This window comes from Aricia agestis, chromosome 22 (genome assembly GCF_905147365.1).
Source record: "Aricia agestis chromosome 22, ilAriAges1.1, whole genome shotgun sequence".
NCBI classification, from domain to species: Eukaryota; Metazoa; Arthropoda; class Insecta; order Lepidoptera; family Lycaenidae; genus Aricia; species Aricia agestis.
Window position 1 is genome coordinate 5,978,239 of NC_056427.1, and position 13,948 is coordinate 5,992,186.

Sequence of the window (13,948 nt, forward strand, 5' to 3'; positions counted from 1 at the left end):
CGATAACTTTTTAAATAATTGCGCTCGAAAGTTATAACCTTTAGTAGCTGCGTTTGCGACGTTGCCACGTTTACCACCGACTTCGCTCAGTTCTGCGCGCGCGCGTTTGGGAGATAGACGTGTGCCAGGCGTCTCAGACCCCACGTTGTACGGGACGTCGTCAAAAACGTAAGTACTCTTAACTTGATTTTTGATCGTTTTTGTAGGTTTTTTTACAACAATTGTAATGAAAAAAAATATTATTTTTAGTGGAAATGCCGCGCTTTCTCCAGGACTCAGAAATTGAGAGGTGTTTATTGGAAAATGATTTTGATTCGGAGGACGAAGCGATTTCTGCTGAGAATGATTGCGAATCGGACCATTGTAGTATAGCGTCTGAATGTCTTACGGAAGTAGATGCAGAAGAAGATGAAGAATATCTATTTCTCACAACAAGAGGTACTTCTAGGAGTCGTTCTCAAACCATCAGGGGCGCTTCTAGAGGTCGTTCTCGAACTAACAGAGGTGGTACTACTGGTCGTTCTCGAAGCAACCGAGGTACTTCTAGGGGGAGTTTCCGAACGAACAGAGGTGCTTCTAGAGGTCTTCAACCGAGAAATCAATGCACTTCTCAAGGTCATCAGTCGCCTGCGTCACTTGAAATTTTACGTCGCGTAACATCTCACCAAGCAGATAGCCGCCAAAACAGCTTGTCACCATCAGCTCAATATAATCTTGATTCTCCTACATGTTCTACTGCATTGGATGATCAAGGCCTTTCCAATGATGTTTTTATAGCAAAAGATAAAGATAATGTCCGGACTAGAGATGAAAACATTGTAAGAGGTGCTCCCGGAGTAAAGTCACAATTTCAACAAAAGAAATCTCATTTAGAGTGTTTTGAGGTGTTTATTTCAGAACCCATAATGGATGTAATATGGCTTCATACCAACGAAAAAATTTCTACTTCAAATTTATTGGAGAACAGAACGGGAGATAAATTAGACTCAACGCGGGCTGAAGTGACAAGAGCTGAATTAAAAGCATTATTTGGGCTGTTATTACTGGCAGGTTTATATAGATCAGGAAGGCAGAATACGGAAGATCTATGGGCAACGGACGGAACTGGCATAGAGGTGTTTCGATTAACAATGTCTCGAAACAGATTTATGTTCTTACTGGAGAAACTTCGATTTGACGATATGTATTCAAGAGCAGAGCGAGCTAAATATGATAAACTTGCACCCATTCGTGAAGTGTTCGAGTATTTTGTTACCAATTGCCAAAACTCTTTCTCACCATATGAGTATCTAACCTTGGATGAGGAGCTAGTGGCTTTCAGAGGCAGGTGCCCTTTTAGACAGTACATACCCTCTAAGCCAGCAAAATATGGAATAAAAATATACGCCCTTGTAGACAACAAGACCTATTTTAGCTGCAACTTAGAGGTGTATTGTGGAAAGCAACCTGAAGGTAGTCCATATGCCGTAAGTAACAAACCCCACGATCTCGTGAAACGAATGATAAATTGTGTGTCAGGAACTGCGCGTAACATCACAATGGATAACTACTTCACCAGCTATGAGACTACGATGGAGTTACTACAGGATCACAAACTTACTGTGGTGGGAACATTGCGGGCCAATAAGACATATATCCCTCAAGAGTTCAAGAAAGCACGTGAAAAATATACATCTTTATTTGGTTTTCAAGATAAAGTCACAATCGTCTCATATGTGCCAAAGCCAAGAAAAATGGTCTACCTGATGTCTTCTATGCACCATGATTGTGTAATAGACCCCGAAACTGGAGTACAACAGAAGCCAGAAATGATAACATTCTATAATGCGACGAAGTCGGGCGTTGATGTGGTGGATAAGCTGGCTAGAACGTATGATGTTTCTAGAAATTCACAACGCTGGCCACTTACAATATTTTTCAGCCTATTGAATCATGCAGGTATAAATGCAATGGTGATGTATATGCTGAATAATGGAACAAATAAAGGAAAAACAAACCAAAGAAGAGAGTTCATAAAGAAGTTAGGATTGTCGTTGATAGAAGAGCAACAAAAGATAAGAAAAGAAAATGAAAGATTACCGAGAGAATTGCGTAAGAGAGTTGCGGAGCATTTAGGCGAACCACTTAGTCCTCCAAAAAAAACAAAAAAACCAAATTCACGCCAAAGATGCTCTAGATGCCCAAGATCCAAAGATCGAAAATCAACGCGCGCTTGCGCGAAATGCGATGCACCGTTGTGTTTGGAACATAGTATTTATATATGCGAAGATTGTGCTGATTTACTTGAAAATGCTTAAATTTGATTTTATTTTTTATTATTCCTGTTTTTAATTGTTGTTATAAATATGTCGGATCTCATCAAAATACGTGATTCTTATGTTTAAGTGATTTTTTAATTGCCAGAGAAGGGCAAGTTTTGTTGTATGATTACAAATAATAAATATAAATACCTTATCTAAATTTTTTTTGTATACGTAGTCTATATCCTCTAAATTACAAAAAATAAGTAATAAATGCAAAAATATCAAAAATAACCTTAAAATATTAAATTAAATATTGGCAATTTTGACCCCACCTTGTATGGGACGTTTGAATTTTTCACCTGGTATGCGGAGGGTTAACACCACACCAAACCAAAATTTTATCAAAATCGGTTAACCCTTAACGTTTTTTTGAAAGCTAAAGGACTTGTGTCTATATTCCATTGCCATTAAAAAATTAAGAAAAAAAAATAGCAACATTGACATTTGACACAATTTTTTAATTTTTTGTCAATTTTTGTTGCGATTTGCCCTCAAAACGTGTTTTGCCGAATTATTTTGTTTGTTATCGCATTTCTAAGTATAATTCATGCCATAACACTTTTATTAAATAAAATTAATATCCATATTCCCATAAAAACGCGCTTTTGCAACATAAAACTCGTGATCCGAAAACAAAAATGGTTGTGGTATCTTCGACATTCGCTGCGCCCGATCAAGGTGTTCTTTTACAAACTCCGGGCACAAAATTAGTTGTAAACGACCAAGAACTGGGCACTGCGACCCTTTACATCACAGAGAAGTATGTGCAACCTCATTAGCCTGAAACAAAACTACTGTGAAAATACTTACATGAAAGTATTCCAATTTTCTGCAATTTCTAGCAATGTGATGTGGGGTGGAGGCACCAGCGTTGCCGGTGGACCGTCTCCGAACATCTCGCTGCTGTATCCGAGTATCTCCCTTCATGCCATTCAGAGGGACCCATCTCCGGCTTTATACATGGTGTTGAACTATGAGCTGAGGTGAGCTATCAATTCAAATCATAAAATTAGTCATGAAAAGTATTTAACACCTTCATCGTGGGTATCACAGACACAATAGATCGGCGTTGCCAGATTTTTTTGTGCCAAGTCGGGACTTTGGAAGTTTTTGAGTGAGAAAGCGGGATTCTTCAGTCAAAAGCGGGACAAATTAGAAAAAGGTATAAAATCAAAAGTTTTTTTATTTTATACCTTTTTTTTTGCGTTAAAATATCGTTTACGTGACAATAGATAGCTAAAGTAGCCAAAAAAAAAACCACCTCTCTACCTCCCACACTCTTATTTTTATTACGCACCTTTCTTTCTCAGCTCGAGGCACGTACGTTCGGGCTTCCCCGAAAAGCTGGACTGAGCCTGTCCCGCACGGGACATTTAATTTTGATGAAAAAATCGGGACGTACCGCCAATATTGGGACGTCTGGCAACGCTGTAATAGATTTTAAATGGGGATTGATGGTTTAATAATTAGTCTTGTGGTTTGTTCCTTTGACTATAATAGTCAGTCCATATTTTACCAACACCTAATAGTGTTAACAGCTTATCAAAATATCTTTCATTTTTACATTACTTCAATATATTATGTACCTACAGAATTATTATAAATACAAAAGTGTCTATCAGATTTTCATGTAGGTACATAATGGTATTTTGATGTTTGGTATGAAAATAGTTGAATGATAAAAAATCTTAAAATAGTCAACTTTTTGTATTATACAGTGTGTTTGAGTAAACACCGTTATCCTTGAAACCATCAAATGAGCCCATCAAAATGAACAACTTTTTCTATGAAAACAATTCTGGGAACTCAAAAAAAAAATGCCGTCTTCATACCCATGCGGATGCCCAGATCGGCAATTTGTATGGGTATTCAGACGGATTTTTTTGAGTTCCCAGCATTGTTCTCATAGAAAAAGTTGTTCATTTTGATGGGCTCATTTGATGGTTTCAAGGATAACGGTGTTTACACAAACACACTGTAGTAATCACAACATACCAGACACACAATTTTTATATGCACATCTTGCAATAAGAATTACTTTACTTACAGATTACCGGGCCTCCAACAGCAGGCAGAACAGCAGGACGATGATGAGGAGTTTGATGCTGACGACCATCCCATCACACAGCTTAGGTAAGACTTTATTATGTATTATTGCATGACTGGTGAGACATGATCAATACTTAAGGAGTGTACTCGGTACTCGATTCTCATTATAATTATGTAATAAAATTAGGTACTTAATTTTAGACTCCCTTTAACAGCTGAACTACCAACTATAAGAAAATGTTTTTTTACATTTTTACCACGCCTGCAACCCAAAAATTCAACTGAAGCCATCTATGAGTGAAATCCTCAATTACTTAGTTGCCAACCCAATATTATCACACGGTTCAATTTTTTTTTCTTTTATACTTTATTTTAACCGACTTTTGGAAGTCGGTTAAAATAAAGGAGGAGGTTTTATGTTCGGCTGTGGATATTTTTTTAAGGTAGGTAGGTAATTCCCAGTTATGAAAGTAGGGTTCCGCTAGGAAAAATATACTCATTTAGGGTTCCTTGGCAAAAAGAAATTGGGAACCCCTGGTTTAGGGCACCAACATTTTATAGATTCGGGTGTTTTTGTGATTACAACACATTAGCGAAGATTTTCATGCGCAATATTTAATTTACAAATGATTTGAGTTCTGGGAAATGTCACAGCAAATGTTTATGGCAGAAAAAAAGCAATGAGTTTGTTATCGTTTCAGGTTCATCCCCCAGAACGAGGCGGACCTCAGCCCGATGTACTCCGCGATGAGTCAGGGCCAGGCCCTACACCCGGACCCGGCTGACGACGTTGGCGATGAAAACTACATGGACGGTGAAGACTTTGATGAGGCTTTTGAAGATGGTGAGTGTTATGTCACTTTTGCACATGGCTCTGGTGCATATTTATCAAGAAATAATATTCAAAATCAAAATCTAAAAAATCAAAATTGTTTTATTTCTGAATAAATTTTAAATACTTACGTGAGAGAGCCATGCTTCGGCATGAATGGGCCGGCTCGTCCGGAGAAATACAACGTTCTCACAGGAAACCGGCGTGAAACAGCGCTTGCGCTGTGTTTCGCCGAGTGAGTGAGTTTACCGGAGACCCAATCCCCTACCCTATTCCCTTCCCTCCCCTCCCCTATTACCCTATTCCCTCTTAAATGGCCGGCAACGCACTTGCAGCTCTTCTGATGCGGCGAGTGTCCATGGGCGACGGGAGTTGCTTTCCATCAGGTGACCCGTTTGCTCGTTTGCCCCCTTATTTCATTAAAAATAAATGTTTTTAGAATGTCCTACATGGTGCCTACCACTATTATAACTAGTTGCAGCCATTATTCCAGAACCATTGTTATTTTATGTCTTACTATTGTAATTTAAGTATCAATTCAATTTATAAACTAAGGTGTCAAACGTCAATATTGTAATTCGAATCTAATAACAGTTGATAACGTACTTTACAGACCTTGTAATAGTCTGAGCCCGCTCCTCCTCACCCCACCAAAGAGACTTAAAAATCAAACATTTCTGTTTCATTTTACTACCAACTTTATAATATTACTAGCTGTCCCGGCAAATGTTTCTTTGCTTTGTAAAGTATTTCGCCCGTATTATTTTATCGAAATGACTAAATAAGTATGTCACCATGGCAACGTCCATCGCTATCCGGTCGCACAAACAATGGTCGCCGTCAGTCTCGAGTTGTAATAATTTACTATTATTTATTCAACAAATGCACTTATCAATATAAAGTAGCCAGTAGCCGATTCTCAGACCCACTGAATATGCATATAAAATTTGGTTAAAATCAGTATAGCCGTTTCGGAGGAGTACGCGGCCTAACATTGTGACATGAGAATTTTGTATATAAGATATCTGTATACCATCCCTCTTAAATGCGTGTGCGCAACAACACAGCAAAACCAACAGTTACAATTAAAAACTCAATAATTTCAGACGAAGAGTTTGAAGACGCTGAGGAGAGTGGCTCTGCTGAGGAGGCGGCCGCCCGACTGCGACAGATGCGGCTCGAGAACGCCAATGGCGTCAATGGACTGCAATTTGAAGGTATGTACTATCAGAGAGAAGATGAGTCATAGGCAGTTGACGGACCAACGTATTTTGGTCGCGTTTCGTCAAACCCAGTCGACAGATGACGACAGTGTCTGACACTAGGCTGAAAAAACGCGGCCGAAGTTCGGCATGCGGCACGAACTTCAGCCGCGTATTTTCGGCCTAGTGTGTTTAGACTTTAGACACTTACAGTAAGTGACGTAGGGCCGTCAACTGCCTATAAATCAATTATTCCCTGATCTCTATCAGAGAAGTAAGTCATGTCACTCACTATAGTAGATTCATCTGGGTCGGCCGCCAGAGTGATGACACAGTCAAGACAAAAAAAATCAGAGTATTTGATACGTAGGTGGACCCACGTAATTTGGTCGGGTTATCTTAAAACAAGCTATCTTATGTTCTTTCCCGGGACTCAAAGTATCTCCTTACCTTTCATAAAAATCACTAGGTACAGCGGTTAACCCATCAAGCCCCATAAGCTCACCGGTGAGCGAGACACAATAGAATAACAATAGATTCCAAGAATCCACGATCGAAGGATTAATTATAACATGGATGTATTTTTTTCAGACTGCGACGATACCGAAGCAAATGAAGAGTGAATCTTATACTACCGCTCCAACTTAATATAAAGCCTTTGGTCAATACACAAAATTGTTTTTTCAAGCTTTAATTGTTACACTGTATGTATGAATGTGAAATACTTAACGCTGAAACCTTCAGTCAAGTTGCATTCGTCAACAAAAAAATCGAAATGTATGGGATTTGACATAACGCGTCGCCAAGTGTCAAATCTCATACATTTATGATTTCGTTGTAGAAACTATACTTATAGGGCAGTTTTCGTCAGCACACTCTGATATTGGCGATTCACTAAGGAGCCATTATTAAAAAGAAGAAGAAGAAACTATCAAATGCAACTTGACTAAGTACCCAGGTAGAAATTAGAAATTCGTAATATCGATATTTGTCTCTTTTACGCACATAAATAATGACATCTAAATACATGATAGCATATTATAATAATTATTATTGGTCTACAAGTAAAAGAGAGGTATGTGGATTAATTTATTCCTCTATTGCAGCTCTAATGGTTGAATACTCAAACTTTACTTAAATTGAGAAGCTCTTATATTTGATTTAGGAATGATTAAAGAGGTACTTACCTAAAATCTCGTAATTAAAATGATGTCACTTCCTAACGCCTAGATAACAAATTAAATATACTACCAATAGTAAATACTACCATTAAATATACTGCTAAGGCATTATACAATAAAACTAGAAAATGGTATATTCTTATGAATTTCGTGTTTGACGATGTAAAATCGTTCCGATTTAACTTGAACAGATAATTTTATAAATAAATTAATGACAGTAAGTTAAATGAGAATTGGGTTTAGGTAACTCTTAAATTAAGTAAGGTTTGAGTGTTCGTTAAGCGAAGCACATGCTAATGTTCTGACTGTAGATCACAAGCTCCACGGTTCTTTTGGATCTGTCAATTGAAAGTTTGCCAAAATTGTTTTCTCTATAGAAAACTTGGTTTTTGTATTATTGTAATGCCGCGGCCGCATATGCGTAGTCCTTCGCGCTAAAACCGATACTATTGGACGATCTGCGTGTATCGTCCAATAGTATCGTCTCATAGCACGAAGCTTCGGGCGACAGACGCAGGTGCGGCCGAGCCGTAAGGTTTATTCTTGATGCTTACGTTTAGTATAAATTATAGTAAGGAGTAAATGTTGGATGTATAATAATAATTTTTGTTTGTATCTCCCAGTGTAAGGAGTATATTTGTAAGTTTTTAATAAATAGGTACTATATTAGTGAATTTGTTTTTTTTAATTTAACGCAAACACCTCTTCATACGTTAAGTGAAGTACCAGGAGCGCATATGCGCTCCTGGTACTTCAGTTTAAAACAAATGGGCTACTCCTTTTAATTTGTTAATTCATAAGAATTAAAATAAAATATTGGGGGTAGTGTAAAGAAAAAATCTAAGAATTAGTGGGTAGGTCGAAAAAATTAAACATAAACACTAAACACCTCTTCATACGTTATCCGCTCCTGGTACTTTACAATTATAACAAACGGGCTACCCCCTATTAATTTGTCAATTCACAAGAATTAAAACAAAATATTGGGGGTAGTCACAAGAAAAATATTAGAATTAGTGGGTAGGTGGAAAAAAATTGAACACAAACACCTCCTCGTACGTTATGTGCTCCTGGTACTTCAGTGTCAATTCACAACAATTGAAACAAAATATTGGGGGGGTAGGGTAGTCTAGAAGCTTGGAGGGCCCCGTATAAATAATCTTTAGGGGGTCCTTAGGAAGGGATTAAGATACATATTTAAACAAAGGAAAAACCCAAAGTTTACGTTGGGGGTCCCCATGTAGTCCGGGGGCCCCGTATAATTGATACGGCGGTAGCTACGCCCCTGGTAGTCAAAAGAAAATCTTAGAAATATGTAGGTCGAAAAAATTGAACGCAAACCACCTCTTCATACGTTATGCGCTCCTGGTACTTCATACTTTCAAACAAATGGGCAACCCCTATTAATTTGTCAATTCACAAGAATTAAGTGTTGAGGGTAGGTACTATATTAGTGAATTTGTTTTTTTTTAATTTAACGCAAACACCTCTTCATACGTTAAGTGAAGTACCAGGAGCGCATATGCGCTCCTGGTACTTCAGTTTAAAAGAAATGGGCTACTCCTTTTAATTTGTTAATTTATAAGAATTAAAATAAAATATTGGGGGTAGTGTAAAGAAAAAATCTAAGAATTTGTGGGTAGATCGAAATTTAACGGAATATATATTTTTTAAATAAAGATATTTAAATTTGCTAAATTATTACTTATTGCTGGTAGTCAAATAAAACTAAACGCGTACACTACAGTTTTATTAGGAAAACACAATACATACTTCAATTATTTTAACAATAAAGAACGCCGTGTAATGTACATTTGTACTAGAGGCATAGTTAGCATCGCGCGTAATATATAAACAACTAGATAATAATTTAATTACTAGTAGCAATATAAAAAATAAGAACAAAAATGTATATTTTAAAATTTAGAACAACTGAAACTACCATTTTTTTAAATTAAAGTGACGTTAATTTTTTTTTTTTATTTACCACTGGATATGCAAACGCGCGACGCTCACACGGCATTTCGCTTATAACTATAACTATTTATAACCACTAAACTAGCTCCGCCTTACAATATAACGTTACATATAGTAACAAATATACAACATAGCCACGTGGTGTGCGTATTTACAGTTAACTATTGGATCAATAAGTATTTTTTTTAATAATCGAGTCTAAAAAATTCTGGCTTGACCAAGAAAATTTTTAAGTTCAACCAGAAAATATGTGAACTTTAAAGTATACTGTCAATTTGTGTTAAGTTTTAAATGTTTACCTAATGACTTTTTTAATTATTTGATTTTTCGCTCATACAACATGCTAAAATTCTAATTAGAGAGAAAATATTTGCTATTAGTATGATAGAACATTTACAACAATTACTTACTTTAAGTTCCTCGTTTACTATAAATATTAAAGACAAATCTAAACTTCTTATCAAAGATAAATGTTTTTCTTCTAAATCTTTATAACTTAGCTGCATAATAACACCATATCAAAAATATCATCCAAAGATTTAATTTCCAAAAATTTCTTAGCTTAAAACTATAGTACTTATGCAATTTCAATTCATGTTTTCAAGCGATGCAACAAAAATTCAATTTTCACAAATTTAATTTAAATAAAATTATGCCACTAATGTTACTCATTAATAAATCTAAGAAATAATAATTAAGACATAGACAAGTCATATTTTTATAACATAGTCATTATGATTCTAATATGATCAACTATTTACTATACTTTGGTCAAATTCGATGAAGAACATACATTCATATTTTGGTCAAATGTTAATCTTGTAGTAATTTTTGTATCCTTAAAAGAATTTGATCAACGCAGAAACATTCTTAATATATAGAAAAACACAACCCGTGAGATAAAATCTATACTTTTAGATCGCATTTGACCATATTCAAATATTCACCATTGAAATATATTTTAAAATGTTTCATATATTCTTAAAATCCCAGGTTAAAAATTCCTGGCTGTTTTAAAGTCAAATGCGATCTTAACAAATTGTGCTATGTATATATTACTATTTTACATTATGACTTCAGGAGAAAACCTTTACACTAAACAGTATGTCACGACGTCGTCAACGTGGAACGGTGCGGTGACGTGGCACAGTATGTTGACGTGACGTGTAAATTTACGTTAACGTAACGTAAAATGCACATCATGATATAGCAACATTGTACGTCGCCATACCTTGTAAAACTGCTACATTCTTCACTACTTATCTAGACGTGGACCGCACACTTACGTATTATTTGCTATTGTTAAAAACGGAGAAAGAGAAGAAAAAAGACGTGCATTTTTACGTTACGTTGACGTAAATTTACACGTCACGTCAACGTATCGTGCCACGTTACACGTTCCACGTTGACGACGTCGTTACGTGGAGATGTGGGCAGGCCCTATCCCTCTTATTAATAAAGATATTTATATTATGCAGCCTTTAGCTTAAGGTCCGTTGCCTTTGCCTGTATATGACTTTTTCTACATGCCAGACGAAGGCCAGACACTGTTTATGCGTAGCTATTCGCCGTATAAATATTTTTATTCATCAAAAGTATTCTATTTGTGAAGAATATGACTGACAAATTAATTATTTCATAGTCCATTCGTTAAGTTTGAAATAAGGCATAAGCTAGAAATAACACGTCTATAATCGTCACTGTTAAGCATTTGTGCACTAACCCACAATTTTTTTGTTGAATTATGAATGCAGTCTCGTTCTAAATGTCCTAAAGAACATAACTGCATTTATAACTCAATACGTAGTTTTGCTTTTTGAGATGATACAAAAATGTTTAACAGTGTCCATTTATAAACTGGTTATTTTCAATTGGAGAATGACCTAATGCTGATGACTTACCGTAAAGTGACACTTCTAGAACCAACTGACATAATCAGATAAGGACGACGATATATCTCTTTTGCACATTCAGTGAGAAATAATGAGAGAAAAAAAAGTTAAAATTTTCCTTTACAATCTCTAAAGACTTTTGTATAATTATAATAATATTGCGAGACCAAAAATGTAATTTTGTACAGGAGATTTTTAGGAACGAGAAGTGGCATATTTTTGGCATATTTCACATTAAATTACAAGAAACCACGTGACTACGCAAATACGGGATTATTTAAATAATATAAAATTATCGTTAATAAACTTTTCGTCAACATATTTAATTTCCTAAATGTAGCCTGACTGGATGCTGTTAAGCATTCGTGTACTAACCCACAAATTACGTTTAGAGTTATGAATGCAGCTATGTCCTTTAGATGATTTAGAACAAGACTGCATTCAAATTCAACATTTTTTTTCTGGATTAGTGCACAAATGCTTAACAGCGACCAACCATTCAAGGTCTAAATTTAGTTTGTTATTATTTTTAGCAATATTCCGCGAAAACAACTTCCACCTTTAAGTAAATGAGTGAGTGTACGCATAGGCATGCGTACAGCACCTCCCTCCTCCCACACTGCCTATGCGTACACTCGCATGCAAGAACTTGCAAACACCACCACCACAACAAGCAATAATGTTGGCAAATCCGTGCAAGGCCCCTCACCACCATGCAGGTTGAAAACCTCGACGCGCGTTTCGCCCCAACACCGGAGCATCCTCAGGATGTGGACTCTACGAACAACGTCCGTTAAGTGACCGGTGTTGGGGCGAAACGCGCGTCGAGGTTTTCAACCTGCATGGTGGTGAGGGGCCTTGCACGGATTTGCCAACATTATTGCTTGTGTGGTGGTGGTGTTTGCAAGTTCTTGCATGCGAGTGTACGCATATGCAGTGTGGGAGGAGGGAGGTGCTGTACGCATGCCTATGCGTACACTCACTCATTTACTTAAAGGTGGAAGTTGTTTTCGCGGAATATTGCTAAAAATAATAACAAACTAAATTTAAACTATGGATTTCCGTAAAGTAACGCCTGATTCCATTTATCGTGTTGCAGTAATTGTTGCCAAACTCCTCCAACATGGCTGGAATAATTGTGTAGAAATTTTGGGTTCTTATCCTACATCTGAGAATTGATTTACATCCACCAGAAATGAGTAATAACGTATTATATAGCAAAACAACGTTATCGGACGAGCTAGTAAGCGAGATTATCTAGATTCTAGACGGTAGTTTAGGTCTAATTTCAAGTTTCTAATCAATAACTTTTTTAATCAATATTCAAATTAAAATAATTTTATCCATTTAAATCTTTATATTTTTTATATTATTTACACAATCCGCTTAGTTGCAGGCCCATGTTGGATACGAGTAGCAGGAGATCGGTCATCTTGGCGTTCATTGAGAGAGGCCTATGTCCAGCAGTGGACGACTATAGGCTGATATGATGATGATGATTACACAATCCCTACCGCACAGACAACAAATACCACAGAATATGAAAAACGAAAATTATATTAAAAATAAACTTTATATCATTAAAACGATTGGATTGATAGCTTTAAGACACAGAACTTTTGGCCATTAACACTTTAAAATTAACACGAATTTATAAGAAAAGGAATTACCCCCTTAGAAAAATATTTTACACAACGAATAAAAGGTCTGTTAGTTTTTTTTGGCACATATACAGCAGAAAAACACTAGGAGACCCTGTATTCGCTGTTTAAATACTTTTATAATCAAAAGTTAAAGTCATTTTTCAAGTCAATAAGAATTGACCAGTCTATAGACTTTCAGACCGACAAAAATGAAAAAAAATGAGAGTTTACGACATAGGCTACGTTTCATTTGGGTATAATATACGCCACTAGTAAGCAGAGTCATGGGTCGCTAGACTTATGTCGGTAGTAAATGTAACCTATAATAGCCTAGGTCATATAAAGCATGTAACAAAACTAAGTAATAATACTTTGGGGTGTGTATGAGTCCCGCGTATAGTTTACTGTGAAAGTGGCAGCGCTGAAAGAGCATTTCTTTCACTTCTGTATGGGGAAACTCGTGCGCTACATACGCGCTACATAATCACAAAAAACTGGTCTATCAGCGCTGCTACTTTCACAGTGGACTCTCTACAAGGCAAACATACACATCCTAAAGTATTATCAATTATCATTTAGTTTTGTTACACTCAGTAGTCACTTTATTCAATTTTGTCTGTCGCTTGCCACGTTGATCGCTTGAAATGTTGTGTCAATAATAAATTTCGTTTTTCAACCTCCATCTAATACTATAAGGTCGATTTTTAAACAAATCACCATGAAACCAAGTTTAAACAAAATATAGATACACAACTAGAACTTTATAAGTACACTTATAGTTTTACTGAATTAAATTATGATGTGTCCACACCACAAACTTAAAATGTATAATAATAATATCTATGGACGCTTCACACCACGTCAGTCTG

The 13,948-nt window shown here is 36.3% G+C and overlaps 1 protein-coding gene across 1 annotated transcript; it reads left to right on the plus strand.

The window, feature by feature from the left end:
• Positions 1 to 2,774: 2,774 nt before the first annotated feature.
• On the plus strand, positions 2,775 to 7,294 carry LOC121737994 (methylosome subunit pICln). The gene is made up of 6 exons (XM_042129786.1): positions 2,775 to 3,063; positions 3,146 to 3,286; positions 4,353 to 4,436; positions 5,054 to 5,196; positions 6,291 to 6,401; positions 6,978 to 7,294. Exons 1-6 carry the CDS (start codon positions 2,942 to 2,944, stop codon positions 7,007 to 7,009), a joined length of 633 nt encoding a protein of 210 aa, XP_041985720.1. The 5' UTR covers positions 2,775 to 2,941; the 3' UTR covers positions 7,010 to 7,294.
• Positions 7,295 to 13,948: the final 6,654 nt, after the last annotated feature.

Excerpts from the sequence above, each read along its gene's own strand:
- LOC121737994 (XM_042129786.1), top strand. The coding sequence starts at position 2,942 with ATGGTTGTGGTATCTTCGACATTCGCTGCGCCCGATCAAGGTGTTCTT. Across the intron at positions 3,287-4,352 it reads GTGTTGAACTATGAGCTGAG|ATTACCGGGCCTCCAACAGC; the intron begins GTGAGCTATCAA and ends CTTTACTTACAG. Across the intron at positions 6,402-6,977 it reads CAATGGACTGCAATTTGAAG|ACTGCGACGATACCGAAGCA; the intron begins GTATGTACTATC and ends TATTTTTTTCAG.